The sequence below is a fragment of the Pteropus medius genome, unplaced genomic scaffold (assembly GCF_902729225.1).
Source record: "Pteropus medius unplaced genomic scaffold, Ma_sr-lr_union100, whole genome shotgun sequence".
In the NCBI taxonomy this organism is placed as follows: Eukaryota; Metazoa; Chordata; class Mammalia; order Chiroptera; family Pteropodidae; genus Pteropus; species Pteropus medius.
The window spans coordinates 4,057,733-4,075,090 of record NW_024349800.1 but is presented as its reverse complement, the minus strand read 5'-3'; the positions used below and the strand labels follow the sequence as shown (position 1 = coordinate 4,075,090).

The window sequence follows — 17,358 nt, the reverse complement described above, 5'->3', positions numbered from 1 at the left end:
CACTTTAATCTTATACAGTACTGTCTCAGTTATATCTCAATAAAACTGAAAGGAAAAAAAATCAAAACTATATTAAAAAGTACTTGGAGAAGTATCCCTTCTCTGTCTCTTTCGCTTCTTTAGTTCCCTGCTCCTGTCTGTGATTGTCCTTTTCATGTTTCTTTTTGTTAAAGTAAGCACATACGTGAATGGTTTCTCATTTCTCCTTCCTTCTCATACATAAGGCAACATTTTTATGTACTTGTGTTGTGGTGTTTTCATTCGACAATATATTGTGGAAATCTTTTCCCCCTAGTTCCCCATCCTTCTTCACAGCTGCCTCGCACTCCACTGCATGCGTGTGCCAGAGTTCATTCAGCCAGTCCCCTTTGTTTGGACACTTAGGTAATTTCCAATATTTTATAATACTAATAATGCTGCAGTGGATAACCTTGTGCCTTTGTAATATTTTATGTTTTTGTAATAACAAAAACTCTTGAAGGCTAATGATATAATATAATAGCATATAGTATAACAGCATGTAGTATAACAGCATGCTAAATTCATACTGGTTTTGAGACATAATCTAGGCTGCTTATCTGGTAGAACCTAGTGAGAGTTCTGTGTTGAATACGATCTAGGGTGACTTTCGGAAAGAAAGCAGTTTTCAGCTTTGTACATGAAGGTTTCTAGTAGCGCTGTGCAGTTGACCCATTCTCTTAGTAGTCAGCAGTGAGTGGAAGGGATCATATACTTAGTGCGTACCATATACTGGCCCTATGCCAGACACTATAAATGTATTATCTCATTTAACCCTCACAATAAATGTGTCCCATTAAGATGACGTGTGTGTGTGTGTGTGTGTGTGTGTGTGTGTGTGTGTGTGTGTGTAGCAGAAATGGCAGTTGTGGCTTCGAGCGGATAACGTGTCCAAAGAAGTAGAGCTGGGATTAATTAACCCTGCTCTGTGAGACACTGAAACCAATGATCATTTGATTATGCCATAACTGTATTTTACTCGAGTTGAGATTACATGTACTTAAAGGTGGACATCGTATATATTCAGGATGCCACTTGCCCAATCCAGTGTCCCATACATGACAGGTGCTAAATAATTTCTGTGTTGAATTGCATTGCACCCGCTATCCAGAGAATGTGCTCTTTGAGCTCCTGTTCCAGTTGGAGGAGGCACCCTCTTTTTGATCAGTGGTGTACATTTGCACAGTAGTTGCCCCTGGCCTCAGGGCAAAACCCATATGCTCACACTGGGATCAAAGTCGTGGTCACTGGCCGTGTGCTGTAACCAGCTGCTCAGTGAGGAAGGGCCCAGTGAAAGATGCTAATGCCTCCTCTCACTGGTGGTGCTCCTTTGAAATGCTGTCCTGGTGTGAAATGTGTCCATTGTTGTTTTCTTTGCTTCTGTGGCCATTCCTTTGAAGTTTTTTCTCAAGTCCAGTGTAGCCAACTCTGGTTGGTCCTTGAATGCATTATCCAGTCTCGGATGCTTCATTTCCTTTGCTTCTTGTCTTTCTCTTCTTCCTTCTTTCTCCTTGTTTTTCTTCTTCCCTCTACCCCTGTTTTCTCTGCTTGGCTCTAGTCACTTAACTTTTTCCTCCATAAGGGTGAATTGAAAAAGGGAGAAAACAGACAAACCCCAAACCAGTAATTCTTTCAGTTTGAGTAAAGGTTGGGGTGAAGCCTTTGAAATCAAGTGCTGGGCATATAATAGAAACTCAGTAAAGAAAAATTACTGATTATTGGCCAAATCGATTTTTGGGTTTTCCTTCTGGATTTTGTCTGTTTATTTTATTTTATTTTTTTCCAGTGGAGTTGATTGTGTAAATGGTACTGGAAATGTTCTGGAGGGTCTAGTCTGTGGCGTCCCTGAGTAACCCTTGGCAGCATTATTACTCTCCTTAGTGACTCTTGTCCTTATATCTCTTTCGTACCTTTGGTTTGGACGTGTATGGACAGGTTTACCAAGAAATTACTTATCTCACGACTCCATGAAAGTGGAGGAAGCAGGTCCTCATTTTAAATTGAAACTAGACCCAGAGGAAATTGAGAAGTTGGGGTTGTTTCAGTACCTTGATCCCCTACCTAGCAACTGGGGTTCTGTAAGGTAAATAGTAATAACACCTTTATACATGGAACTGTATGTTGCTGTTGTGTTCCTGTCCACACAAGCCCTAGAGCGGGCTAACCTTTCATCACTGAGAATGGTGATGGGTCAGGATTCTCAGCATCTGGAGAATCAAGGACAGCCACTGCATTGGGACTTAACTAATCCAGCGGCCGTCGAGCCTCGATGTGTACCAAGCACTGTGCAGATGCTTCATGGGCATGATCACGTCACATATCCTCACAACCCTGTGATGTAGATACTATTGTTATCCCTCTTTTCCAGATGGTAAAACTAAGGCTCGAGCAGTTCTGTAACTTTTTATAACCCTGATTTTAGTTACCTTAATTCAAGGTCACACAGCTAGCTAGTAGGTAGTGGAGCCAGGAATCCAAACCCAGGCTTCCTGTTCCTAGAGCCAGTGCTCTTAGCAACCATGTTACATTTATATCAATAGCGTTCGTCTCCAGCTGCTAATAATAATCATGTGATAAAGGACCTTAACATTTTGTAGTTTTGGACAACCTGCTATTTAAGCTCTCTCAAAACCTAGTTGACAAATGCTTTGGAGATGAGAGGTGGTTGGAGGGGCATAAGATGATGAAGGTCGTCAGTAATTACAAGCGGAACCCTCCCAGCACTGGTGGTGGTTCCTTTCAGAGATGGTATTCAGCCTCGCCTGAAGAGGCTTGAAATGGTGTCTCTGTACAGGCGAGGACCCTACGAGAACAAACGAGATCTCCTTTAAGTTCGGGAAAGTGCTTTTTAAGTTGTTCTAGTTCTTGTCAAAAATATCTGACCCAATTTTAAGTTACTGGCACACTCCAGTAGTAACCTCAGTCTAAAAGATTCAAACTGGCATGTTTTAAAGTTTGCTTTAAGTATATGAAGACACCCTGCCCCCATCTCCAGATTTCATAAATCAGACACTCTTGAAATAGAATCCCTCAGACTATGTGCTCTCTCTCTTTTTCTCCCACATCCTTCCTGGCTTCCAAACTTGGGAAGCTTTAGCTCTGAAATTCTCTATTCTTCTGTACTTTCACACACAGTCTTCTAAGTACTCCCACAAGTATTCTGGAAATTTAAGAGGATATTTTATAGCCTCAATTTTAGTTATCCTAAATAAGTAACTCATAAACTGAGATGTTGTTACATAGGGATTTTTTAAAAATCCCCCACTCTCCTAATGTATAGCAAGTACGGACATTTCTGTGAATAAATAAGTTAGAAGGGAGCCTGGGTCTTTAATAAATGCTTCACATCAGCGAGGTGTAATCCAAGAACTGCTTCATGTGAGGTTGAATCTTTGCCTAATGCTGTATTGGGGGGCGGGGGCTGTGGGTCAGCCTGAACAGGGTTGGATTTTTATGGCTGCTCCCATGTGACCTTAAAGGCGCATCTGTGTGTGACATGCAAGTGTTTTGCTAATGAAGTGTGGTACCTTTAAATAAAGGTCACAGGCCTGACCTGTGTTGTGTGGGTTTCTTGTTTGTCAGGCTAGAGGCATTTTCTCATTTTCACAGTTCAGCCGAAAACAAAGACCTCCTTATCCTAGCAGGGAGCTGTGCTCTTGAGAGCTGACATCAGCCTTTTCCCAGCAGGCACCACTTCTGCCTTAAGAGTCTTTGCGGAGAGCTGGAAAGGCAGATAACCATCCTGCTCCTGGCATTTTTCTGGCCAAATAACACAGAGCGAAGAATTGCCAAGAGTGTCAAGAGTCAAAGAAGCTGAACAAAAGGGACCATCATCATTTTGTTTTTGTCTGCATTGGGGACCTCGCTGGTACTCATCCCTATCATGAAGGTTATAAAAGTGGGATAAGAATCTTGAAAAAGGAGGACTTTTTTTTCCGAGAGGAGAATCGAAGAACATTTGAGATGTATCAGAGAGCTTTCATTAGCATGTGTAAAGTCACCTTTTAAAACACTAAACACTAAAATCGAAAAAAAGCGGTGTTTTTAGATTTCTGGATTAAGTCAAAGGCTTTTTGTTCAAAAGTTGAGGCAACAAGGTAACACAGGATTTGGCTGTTTCCCTCTCCTGCCAAGTTCTCTGAGCACTTGAGCTCTTTTTAGAGAGCCGTTTGCATGAAGATGCTTCTGCTCTGGGAACACAGATGGCAGCTGTTTTTATATATAGTTAGAGGATTAATCGTAATGTTACCCTGTGACCACACAGGCCTCTTCTTAATTGCACTGCAAAGCCAGTCTGTCTTGAAAGTTTACAGAGTGCTGTTGCTTTAGTAGGTTTGACTGAGGACCAGAAAGAAGAATGCTAAGAAATGTGTCCGCGTGTGAGTGTTGGTGGTTCTTTTATTTTCCTCTAGAATTTTGCTTGTAAATCGATCATTTGCATGTGCTGCGTGCGTCTGGAATAGTGAGATAGTTTACAGCCCCATGTTCTGTGTCTGGTAGTGTTTTTATTAAAGAAGTGCTAGCAATCGGTTGCTAAATCTTTGGGTACACGAAAAAAACATTCTCATTCTCTTCCTCTTGCTCCCCTCCTTCCTTCCCTCTCTTCATTTTGAAATTTCTTCATAGATTGCCCCCACAGCATAACTAGAGAACTTAGTGTTGCAGTAATGTTCTGGATCTGGCAGTAGCTCGAAACCTTGCCAAACAAGGGATCTGAATTCTGGATGAAAGCTTTCATAGCCCTGACAGAGGCAAAACGTGCTACAGTATAGAAGGAAGCAAATTTTGCTACCATACTCTCCTCTAACTTACTTTACCTCTTGCCTTTCCTTCCTTGAAGAGACCTAAGAAATAACAGCTAATGGATCCACATAGAAACCAGCTCCAGAAACTGGGTCAAGGCAAAGTGGAAGAAACAAACCAACTCTTATTAGGTCAGATCACTTTAGAAGCAAGTCTGAGAGCTGAAAGAAAGCTCTTTGCTTTCCTAAATTTGCCCCTGTCCTTGAACCCATCAAATGGTTTTGGAGCTTTCTAACACATTAGGAGTGATTTCTTTGGATGCATGACACCCCTTGGGGATTCAAAGCACCACTGCCCATAGATTGTCTCAGAACATTCTGCCTCAAGATGCTTGAGGGAAAAGAGTATTCTGTGGCCAGATTTTGGGAAGGACCTAACTTGCTTTTCCGGGTCTGCTCGTGCACGATAGCACATTTCAGGCTTTGAGAAGTTGGTTAGCCCGGGGTTTCTCAAATGTGATTGGCTATGGAATCTTTTATCCCTTTTTCATGAGACTTATTGGGAATATTCTAGGGAGCATACCTGCCTAACAAAATGATCATTTTATTCGGTTTCAAAATCCTTTTATAAACGTTCAAGCTCACAAAGCTTGGTGTGCTACACAGCTTAACTGTTGTAATGAAACGATTGTGTGATTCTGTGATTCGGAATTGTTGGGTGCCATCTTTTATGCCTGGGGCTTTCAGGGAAATTCACTGAGGCCACAGAAATTGAGAAAGCCAGAGGCCCTGCTCTCCCTTGACCTGTGTTCTCATCTCTTATCTCTACCTCTCTTCTTCCTTCCGAGCTGTTTCTAGAGAGCAGGTTGTCTCCACTTCTGTACCCACTCTCCAGTCCAATGCTGTGATCCCTACCAAAGGTTTTAATGAAATTCCTCTCATTCACCAGTGACCTACTAGTTGCCAGATCCAGGAGGAAACCCATAATTATCTTATTTGACTTCCTCTTCCTTATGAGTCTCTTCTCTCTTGGTCTCCATAACCCTTTTCTTGCTTTCTTTGGTTCCCCTCTAATGTCTATGGCCACTCCACTCAGGACCTTTCAGAGTCGTCATTATTGCCATTCTCCAGGGCTCCATCCTTCTCATTGTCAGACAGACCTTTATGATGAAGTCACATCCCAACTCATGGCTTGAATGACCACTCGAGGTAGATGATCCCCAAATCTCGATGTCCAGCTGAGACCCAGCCTGCACACACGTGGAAAGCTGTCTGCCTTGTAGGTGTGGAGGCGCACACTTCAAGTTCGATGCTGCTTTACCTGAATTGATTTTAGTTATTCCTTTCTTCCAGCACTTTCCCAAGTGTGTCCACGATGGGACAACTAGCTGTCTTTCCACTTGCCCTGAAAATCGCCTGTTCCCCTCTTCCATCTCGTCTCCCACATTGAATCTATGACCACACCCTGTGGAATCAGTCTGCTAGGTGTTTTCCACATAGGAACTGGCCTAGGCCACAGTTTAGACTTAATTTATGTCCATGGCAGCATCCTCCTTACTGGTCTTGGCACTGTAGTGCCAGAGGAAGGTTTCTGAAGTCTTACTATTTGCTTGGAATTCTTTAATGGCTCCCAGTCAGCTCCAGGAAACACTGAGCAAACCCCTCTCTACAGGAGCTTCTGCCTTGTGTGCTCTGCCTTGCTGATGTAAGCCCGTATGCCCGCACTCCTGTGCTTGTACACTCTCTTTGCCTCCTCTTGGCAAGTGGCGAGTCCTTCTGCTTCAGTGAACACTTTTTTTTTTTTTTTTTAAATAAAATGATGTCACTTTGGTATAATCATCTGCCCATCTGTCTGTCCCACTCCCCAGACTACAAGTCCTTCCAGGCCATGGGCTGAGTCTTACACCCACTACAGTGCCCGGCACCTTCTAGGTGCTAAGTAAATGTTTGAATGAAAAATGAGACACTGTGAGAGCACTGTCAAAACATTCTTCCCTTTGACTGGGAAAGACTGTAAGAATTGCTTTCAAATATGTGATAAACTCTGAGTGGCACCACTTCTTGTACTTCCATTTTTTTCCCCTTGTAGCCTTGATGTTTAGCTCAGGAAACATGCTGGAACAGAGTCCTTCCACCACGACCTCCACCACTTTCCTTCCCCACCCCTAGCACCCCTAAATAGAACAGTGCGAATCCCTGGTACCTGGACAAATGCAGTTTACATTCTGAATCACTAGTCTGGCTTGTGATGCTTGTTTTGGATCAAATGATCTTATCCCAATGTTGACTCAATGAGTGTTAGGCCTTCAGAGTTCTTTGTATGAATGAAATGGTTTTTTTCCATTCCTCTGTTTATATCTCTTCTTATGCATCTTGCTCCAATTCCACTGTGAACATGGGTAAGGTTTATGAAAATGAGAAGGTGAGTTGAGTTGGGTATGCCTCATAGGTCATAGAGATGGCTAGACATTCCTTTTGGGTAGAAATGACCCAAATAATAGATCTCTTCATATTAGAAAAGCAGACATCTCTGCCTAAGTGCGTACTATTTTGGTGTTTTTCAAATCTGCCTAAAAAGTTCTCAAAGCCAAAGTGTTTTTCAGTATTTTCTAGTAGATTCATTGTGTTTTATTTTCACGTGTGTAATAACTTCGAGCTGCCCCACTAATAGTCCTAGTTCCTGTACATTGGTTATGACACTGCATCGTTTTGGTTGGGCTGGTTAGCTTTAGAGCTAACAGACACTGTTCTGTAGGAGCTAACCATGTAATGTGGCTACAGCCTGTGAATGGAGACATTGTGGAAAGGGCCTCATTTGATGGCCACAGAGCTCTGCAAGCAGCAGGTATTTTTTGATACATATTAGGAAGACATGGCAAAGTTTGTTGAGAGGCTGTGGGTCTGGCTCCTTTTTGATTACAAGATAAACTTTTCAGTTCTTTTGGATGACTTTCAAGGACTTAGGCGATCTGTCCCAAACTCCCTCTCCCAGTATTATTTCTTAGTAGATGGCCTCCTTGGACTATTGATTATTTAAAGACTCCTTACCCATGGTTAAATTTAAAAAGAATCTATTTAAGTGTCTGCTATGCCTTTCAGCACGCTACACAGAGCGTAGGAAGCAATTCTCGCACACTTAGGGTGAATTGTCCAACTTGCCTTGTGACTTTCAATTCGAGGCTAATTTTTGAAACCAACATTTTCATTGCCCATGGCATCTTAATGTGTATGGCACACCCCTCTCCGTCACACAGGTTCCTTCTCACCTCCCCATGTCAGCTCTTTTGGAAGACTCTTCAAGGATTCCCAACATCCCACCCCGCCTGTGCTTGAAATGAGATGATTCTAAACATTCCATCCAAATTTGGTGATAATCTAACCTGCCATCCTTCTCTCCTCCCACTGCCCTCCCAACTTTATTTTGGACAAAGTTCAGAAACATTGAACACCTAGGATAATGAGCACCCGTGTGTCCTTTGCTAGATTCACCAGTTGCTCACATTCTGCCACATTCGCTTTTTCTTTCGTGTGCTGTAGACAGTGATATGATCTAATATATATATTTACATTCAGTAATCTCCTTTATAAATAAATGTTTTAAATTCAGGATTCAGTTATGAGTCACACGTTGCATTTGGTTGTAGTGTCTTTTAGTGATCTTCAGCCTAGAATAATTATTCTCATTTTGCAGGGTGAGTGGTGGTGTTTCGGTGGATAAGGGAGGGCGCACCCAGACAGGGTCGTCGCTTTGCGAGAGCTCCCTTTGACACGCAAGTCTGACCAATGGCAGGGAGATTGTGTATCAGCATTGGGAGAGATGATGTACATGATAAATAAATGAAATGTTCAGATATATGTGTGGTTATTATGTGGTGAGTTCAGAAACAGGGACAAGGGGAAGGGAGAGAAGTCGTGTTGAAAGAGGAAGCAAAAGATTTGGAACACAAGATGGCCGAGATATATGGAACAAATTAAAAATTTCATGCTTGCTCTAAGATAACTTAAGTCACCTTTTCATAACTTTTTATTACTGCTCCAAAGGCTCATTTCTATTTCTAGCCAACAATTCCAATAGTTTTACTTAAAAAAAAAAAAAAAATCCAGTACCTTCACTTATTCATGGCAAAGTAGAGGATTTCCCTGTACCAATAAAACGCTATTAGATTGTATTGTAAGATCCCCAGTTACTTTGAAATAATTCATTTGACGCTCAGGTGAAGTCTCTCGACTGTGAAAAAGTGTTGTATTTGTGTGTGTGCGTGTGTGTGTGCGGGGGAGGGGGGAGTGTCTCCTAATCTTCAGCAGCACGTGTAATATCTAATAGAAATCTCAGAATTTTAAGACTTGATGTTAGTAACTCCTTAAGGGCTCTGTGATTGGAGACAGGTATACAGTTGATCCTTAAATGACACAGGTTTGAACTGTGCGGGTCCACTTACACACAGATTTTTTTCAATAAATATATTGGAAAGTTTTTTGGAGATCTGCGACAATTTGAAAAAACTCGCAGATGAACCGCATAACCTAGAAATATTGAGAAAAATTAAAAGATATGTTAGGAATGCATAAACTACATATTTTTTCATTTTCTTAACATTTGCTTTTCTCAAGTTTACTTTATTATAAGAATACAGTATATAATATATATACTTATCGATAACATAAACTGCTGATTAACACACTCAGAACGTGTTAATCAGCAGTTTATGTTATCGATAAGGCTTCTGGTCAACAGTAGGCTATTAGTTAAATTTGGGGGCTGTCAAAAGTTTACATGGATTTTTCTACTGTGCAGGGGGTCAGTGCCCCAATGCCCACATTATTCAAGGGTCAACTGTATATGTAGGACCTAGAAGGGTGACGGTGGTTCTCGTGGTCACTGAGTGGGAATGGCTGGAGTGGTCGTTGGTGGTGTCTCTGGTTGGAGCCTCTTGCCCTGGTGCTGGAGAGAGAGTAGGTGGTACAGCCCCTTTTTTCTCAGGAGCACAGAGCTCCTTCCATCTTCTGTTGCAGGGGTCCCTGGGGTCACCTCCTTTTTTTCCTTTTCCAGGATTGGTCATTTAACTCTTCATTTCCAAGAAATGCAACACAGCATCCTTGCAATAAATTCCCCCTTTTTTTCATAAGCTAGCTAGCCTTGTTTTATGTTGCTTGTAACCAAAAGAACTTGTTAAATACAGATATTTGTGTTGTTTACAATGTTTCACTATCGTTTGCTGAACTTTCGGCACTACCATTGTATTTCCATCCTTGTTCATATCTCATATTTCCCATTTTTCTAGAAGTGCAATTTCTGGATCAGAGGGCACCCAATTATGCTTTCTGTGGTGCACTCTTCCTGCTTGGTATCTAGTAGGTTTACTGATTTACATTCCCACTAGCAACTGTATGTGTGGGCCTGCTGCACTGCATCATCACACAGGTGACTGGTACAATGTATTTAATTTTTGCAAGTTTTGCAGGGGAATCATTGTGTGATAGCTGATCTTTCTCTCTCCCCACCCAGCCCCGCCACATTTCTGCTACTAGGGAACTTGAATGATCTTTTCACATGCTTATTGGCCATGTGGATTTTTTGGTGACTTTGTATCTTTGTCTTTTTTTAAATTAGAGTATTTATCTTCTTTCTATTGATATGTTACAAGTCCCAGTTTCCTAATTTATTTGCTTTTCAAAAACTTTACTGTGTTTTTGAAATACAGATTTTTTTTTAAAAATTGGAAGTAGTTGAATCTTTAAATCTTAAATGGAAAAGGCTTCGTAAGTATTCTAGGGGGGATTGAAATTTGTTGGCTAGTACTTTGTAACACGTGCAGGCTGTGTATTGATGGTAAGGCGATTGTGCTTAATACATTGTTAGCTGTGGAATGAAGAGAGCTAATTGTTTGTATATTACTTCATTAGTTCATTTATTCAACATTTCCCAAGTGCCTACTTTGTTGGTGACATTGGGGTGATGTGAATGAAGGAGTCAGCCCTGGTTAGGGGAAGGGATTTAGCTGTGCCTAAGGAGGTTTCAGGGGTGGGGTGATGTGTGGGCAGAGTGAGGGGTTGCCCTGGCCCTCACAAGGTTGTGGCCATAGTCCCTGTGAGGAACAGGGATACTGCAGCCTCCACGAAAAAATAGGATTGCAGCCAACATTTCCTGCCTTGTCTGCTTTTTCTCCTCCTTCCTGCTCAGGGACATTTTTTTCCCCCACTATTGCACCGAGCACTGCGAGTGGTCAGAAAGCTTTTGGTATTTGTTTTAATAGTCTCTTGTTGGGTACCATAAGCAAGCTCAAAATCAAAAGTTTAAATTCTGCTTTTATTTAACCATTTTACCAGATGTTTCCTGTGGTTTGACAGATGTACCATTTACTCGAAAGTTACACTCCTGAGATTTTGAATGTTATGGACACTGTTGCTATAGACAATGATTTTGTCAGGGCAGGATTTGGATGACAACTTTCACATCATTTTTGGGTTGAAAAATGTATTTTTCCCTAGAACAGAAATGCTCGTCTTCATAATCTGCTTTTGTCTTCTGTTGCAATTCTAATCTCTAATTTATAAAGACTATATGTGATTGAATAGAGTTTAATCCAGTAAACAGCACTGTGCCTCAGTGGGTATTACTTTCTGAAAGCAGCTGGACTCAAGTACATTTAGGTTTTGTTTGTAAAACTCACTTGGGTCAAAAAGAACTCAGGTAGGTGAAACTTTAAATGGGGCTGAAAAGCTGACTGATGCTCCACTTCTGTGGGCTAGTCGATGCTGGGGTGTGGCTAAGAAAGCTGCAGACTTGGCAATTTTTTGCACCCACCTACAGCCCTTCATAACAAACCAAGGACCACTTTGGTACCTCTGCCTTCCCTGTGCTTGCAGCCAGCATTTCTCTGCAGCCCAGGAGTCCAAGTAGAAAAGGGCCTCTCATCCAGGATTTTGCTAGTGGGAGGAAAGCAGAAGGAAGTTGCTTCCTGCAAAACACAAGTGAGACTGTAGTTGTGGCTGCAGCGGAGGAAAAATAGGGATTTTTGACATTCCTTCTCGAAGGGGCCCAGCTGCAAGGGTGCTGTGGACTTGCATGCATTGTTCTGGTGGGGCTGGCTCCCTTCTCCAGCAGCCTTCCTCTCCTGTGTTTTGTTCAGCCTTCTTTTAGAGTTTTATAAAAGCCTCATGTTATGGAAGATGGAGAAACAAAGAAAGAGGAAATTGCATACTATAATTCTGACAGCAGATCTATTTTCTCACAAAATGGAACTGTAATGATGCATGTAACTTTTTGGCAAGACATCTTCTGCAAATAAACCCTCCCAGGAGTTGCTAACCTATCCCAGGACCCATAGGAAACTTCTCTTGCAGTGTGGGGTCAGGCAGGCCCCTTACCTTGTAAGTCTCCTTTCAGCTGAGGACTTTTATTCTGACAGGCATTCTGCCTATCCAGTTTTGTGCCTGGGACTGCTTGCCAAGTTTGTGAGGCCCAAGGCTTTTTTGTGGGAGGACGCTGGGCTGTCTTCATGCTCTTTGGCAATGATTAAAGTGAGGTTAGTACCAAAAACCCTTTCATTTTATTCCCTTATCCTTGCTTTTTCAAACCAGATGGCAACCCTGTATTTTCAGCTGTAATTAATTTAAACTATGAGGCAGCAAGTGCTGGGAGAGGTAGAGTTGATTTTGCTCAGAAGGGACAGCATAGATTTTCCTTCTCATCCCTCACCCCTCACTAAACGGCACCTTGTCTCAACCAGATCCATGTCATGTACAGTTTCTTCTGAGAGAGGACTGGAAGGAGAGAGAGAGGGCTTTTAATAGGGCTGCAGCACTGGCTGCCAGCTACATGTGTGAGCTGGGAAGGGTTAATGCAACTAGTAATTGTTTCCTTAATGGGTTGGAAGTAACCAAGTTTCAGGTGATGGCTGACATGTTATTGCCAGGCTGGGCTCTCATGTGACCATCTGTAGACAATGGTGCGTAGTTTGAGTGGCTGCTGGTTTGGGCAGTACAGGGTGCTTTTTCTTCCCACTCAGTTCAGCTGCCAGGATCGCCTCCAGAAGGGGGTATGTTTTAGGTTTAACATTTATTCTTAAAGAAAATTACAAGGGAAATAAAAGCACTTGACCACAATTGAAGTCTGGAGGTTTTGACCTCAGCTATTTGACCACTTCCCTCCGTGGAAATTTTACTTGAGTCCCTCCTCTATAAGTTGCTTTAGTGCACAGGATCCCTTAGAGATTGAGAGATCCTTCACATTTAATGGAAAATAAATGCTTTTGTTTAATCTCTCAGTAACTCAGTAAAGTAACTCTACAGAGCAGCCACTGCACCCACCTTTTTCTCCCCTCCTTGCTCTGAGATGAAGCTGAGGTTAAAGTGGAGAGCGAAACAGTTGACTACTTGAGAGCCAGTGTGGTGGTGCCCTCACCTGCCTGCACAGCTAGGTGCAAGGGGATTTTCATTTCACCATTTGAGAAACACATTTTCTAGGCAGTACAGAGGAGTTGTAGATTGATGGAGATCTGTTAACGATAATATATGTGCGAAGCACTTTGTAAAACTGTATGCTAATGTTATACAAATGGTAGTTATTACTACGTATTATTAACATTAGCCTCCCTTGGATGGCTTGAGTGATTTTTAAAGGCCCATGGTGAGAAATGGGAACCACAAATATGTAGCTCGTGAGTCTTTACTATGCTCGCTGTTGATTACAACATCATTGACTTGTATGCACTTATGTTTACCGAATTTAGTGAACTGGGTGATAGATGTTCTTTGTTTATTTAATTTTTACATCAAATGTTTACATTTTTCAAGATCTTTTTTCTCATGAACCGCTTGGTCTTTGTTTGCAAAGACTTGAATTTTGTTGTCGTTGTGGGCTAGACCCATCCTTTTGCAAACCTTTTATTTTTCTCTAGTAAGGAGGGACAAACTTATAGTGAAAAGCGCATCCTGTAGTTCCAGTCTCCTTTACTGCCAACAATTTGTCAAAACTTCTAAGGACTAAAAATCAAACAGAATTACCATATGATCCAGCAGATCCACTAATAAGTATGCAGCCAAAAGAATTGAAAGTAGGGTTTCAAGGAGATATTTTTACGCTGATGTTTGTAGCAGCATTATTCACAAAATCCAAAAAGGTGGAAACAACCCAAGTGTTGATCACTGGATAACAAGATAAACAAAATGTGGTCTATATACACAGGGGAATATTATTCAGCCTTTAAAAAGGAACAAAATTCTGACACATGCTAACATCATGGATGAACCTTGAAGATATTAATGCTAAATGAAATACTGCTAGTCACAAAAAGACAAAGAGTATATGGTTGCACTTAACGTGAGGAGTCAAATTCATAGAGACAAGGGAGAATGGTGGTCGCCAGGGACTGGAGGGAGGGGCAATGGGGAGTTAGTGTTTCATGGGAACAGAATTTCAATTTGGGAAGACGAAGAAGTTCTAGAGATGGATGGAAGTGGTGATGGTTGTAGAACAATGTGAATATATTTGATGCCACTAAACGGTATACTTAAAAATGACTAAAATGGTGAATTTTATGTGTATTTTACCACAGTAAAAAAAAAACAAAACAACAACAACAAAAACACTCTAAAGGCTAATGATTAACTTTATTTAGTTCAACTGAATAAATAATAATGGGTCTATTATGTGTAAAGCCTTTGAACTCCACGCCCAGCTGGGATGAGCGATGCCCAAGGAGGAAGTGAGCAGTTTGGAGGAGAGAAGTTCACTCTCTGAGGATATGATATTTGAGAATTGCAGTATGATAGCTCTTGGAGGTGGTGATTTTAATTTAAAGGGTAGTTAGAATTCACCATTACCATTTGGTTTTGGAAATCCTCATGCATGAAAAGGAAAGTGTATGTCACTTGGGGTGCTGGGGGATGGTAGTCTCTGGATTCTCTAAAGGCATTCTTAGAATCATCAGTGCAAGAGTTTTGGGGGGAAATAATGCCATTTCAGTGTTGAATAGAATCTCCCTCTCCTTTTCTGGGTTCCAGGTTTTGGATTAAATATGATTTTAAAAGCCAAGGGATGGCTTCTTTATTAGAGAGGTGACAATAAAGCTAAGCAGACAGCTTAGGGAAAGACAGTTCTGAATTCTGTGAAGAGTTTGAATGTGAGAATGTTTGTAAAGAAATTTTAACTCAGAGAAAAATTAAGTAGGCCCTCAGTATTGTTTTTTTTAGGTCCCTTGGGAACTTTGCTTTAAGAACAGAGATTGATTGGTTAATTTGTCTATCTGTTGTCACTAGGTTAGAAGCCTTTCTAAGCACCAAAGGGTCCTTGGAATAATCTTTAATTCACATCTTGTTTCTATCATGTAATCTAAGTAAAGAAAAAAATATCCTAGCCAACCTTTTCCTCTAGGTTTTGGAAAGATGGAGTTCAGCCCAGAAACTGCCTGGATGCTCAGAGGGAATTTGTATGCTACGTAATTCACTCTCAGATGGAAGGTCTTTAAGGTTCTTTAATAATAATAATTTTATAAGTAATTATAGTAATTTGATATTGATAGTAATAACTTTTAAAGAATATTTGGTAGGTGCCTCAATATCTTTTATTGGGCGAATATTTAATCACTTTACACTCTCAGTGCTTAAATTCTCAAACTTTTTATTATAATTAGAATTTAACTCAGTATATTTAATTTTGCCTGCAACGTTTCTGATCTCAGGGTAAGTAGGTAGTTTGAAAAAGGAAAACTGGCTTTCTAATTTTGTACCGAATTAGAAGTGATCCTCTAATAGCAAGACATCCATGAAATAATTTGGAACTGGTTACCACCACCATTCGGTTAGACACTTGGGAAGACCGCTTGCACTCACTTGTAGGAATGAGATTGTGTATAGGCGCAGTGTATGAGAGGAGAGAATTGCAACAAACCAACTAGCACAAGAAGGAAATTCGATAGTTTGTCTCTAATGTCCATGCACTTGTGATGCAAATGTATGTAGTAACTCATTTATATATCTAGCCAGTACTGGGTCACAAATATAGCTGAATTAAAAGGAAAAAAGAACACGTTGGAGGATTGTAGGTGGCCCCACACTTACTGTGTGACAGGGTTATGGAAGTGACTGTCGGTATCTTGAGTGGTGCTTTTAAAGGTAGGGCTCTAGTTGAGTACAGATCCTGGAATAATCTTGATTTTGAATGTTCTATTCTTATACTTTAACTTTCTTAAACTTTAGTTCTTAAACTTATTAGACCTTATGCCCTGATTTTTGGTTCAGAAATATGCTACCATAAATTGAAGGGACTTATCTTTTCTCGTGTGCTCTGTTTTTAGCTTACGTTAGGGGTGGTATGGGTGTTAATTTGGAGAATGTGTGCAGCTGAGTGACGGGGCAGTGAGGGGTCTGGTGTTAGAATCGTTTGGAGTGATTCTTGTTTGTGAAGAGAATTCTGGGCATGGGAGTTCTGACCCAGAAGCAGTTTTTCATTAGTTAGAAGAACTAGATTTCATTGAGTTTTCAACCCAAGAATCATACTGGAAAGTAGATTTCATTTATTATGAGGAAGAACCTTTTATTGAAGCTTTTCAGTAGTCAAGTGAATTGCTTTAAAGAGGAAGCAAGCGCCTGTCTGTACTGCAATCTTTTAGGGGCGTTGCAATTCCTCATCCTTCCTTTATTCACAGCCATTTTTCACTGTGAAGCTCTTTTCCTCTGAGTAGGACAAAGCATCCAGTCTTTTCATTAAATGGTTTTATAATATTTTCAAGCAATTTGCTAGAAAATGTGGAATAAAAGCTAAGAGTGAGCCTTCAAAAGAATTTGATTGGAACTGTGAAAGCTGGCTTTGGTACCAGCCCAAAAGAACAAAAGCAGAAATCACGATTGAGGGGGTTTTCAGACCAGTAGTTTCTGGTGGGTTTGCGATGCCTGGAGCTGTTACTCTGCTCACCCCTGAGCCAGCTGCTGCCCCGGAGCTTCACGAGTTCCTCTGTCATATTCAGACTAGTCGGTGCTGTTTTCTCTTTAAGAACTGGTTTGCTTTTGGTTGATTCTCTCATAAATTATTTATTGTGTGCCAGGCACTGCGGTGGCCACTGGCTTATGGAGACTTCTGGGCAGCGCACTGTGCCGAGGGTCCCTTTCCCTAATTTGTTTCACTCCAGGCCTTTCTAGGAGGTCTTCTCTCTGAGTCTCAGGTTGGTGGATGGCTAAGAAAGGGAGTGTATCTATCCGTCTTCTGCTTTCCTGAGCAACTGGTTCCACACTCTGCTTTTCTTAGCACAAGGAAGCCTTTGCCAACGGATCTTAGAATCAGATTGAGGGTGAGGGTGAGGGTGAGGGTGAGAGCGAGGGTAAGGGTTGGGGCAGTGGGGGTGGGAGCAATGGGAAGAACTGAGCATCTGTTCACCCTTAGCAAAGCTGGCGCAGACACTGTCCATTTAAAATATGGCTTTCTAAAACAAATGATCCCATCAAAAAATGGGCAGTGGACCTGAACAGACACTTCTCCATAGAGGACATACAGATGGCCAACAAATATATGAAAAGTTGTTCAACATCGCTAGCTACTAGGGAAATGCAAATCAAAACCACAATGAGATACCATCTTACACCTGTTAGAATAGCTGTAATC

At 41.3% G+C, this 17,358-nt stretch overlaps 1 protein-coding gene across 5 annotated transcripts in view; it reads left to right on the top strand.

The window, feature by feature from the left end:
- VGLL4 (vestigial like family member 4) overlaps nucleotides 1-17,358 on the top strand; it is a 142,304-nt gene that overhangs the window by 104,449 nt on the left and 20,497 nt on the right. Inside the window, exon 1 of one of the 5 annotated variants that reach the window (XM_039886752.1) lies at nucleotides 11,506-12,286. The exons of the other annotated variants lie outside the window; for them this stretch is intronic. Within the exon in view, the coding sequence (XP_039742686.1) occupies nucleotides 12,273-12,286 (14 nt within the window). The 5' untranslated portion in view covers nucleotides 11,506-12,272. Of the gene's footprint in view, nucleotides 1-11,505; nucleotides 12,287-17,358 lie in introns of those variants that run through there. 5 annotated transcript variants of the gene reach the window in all.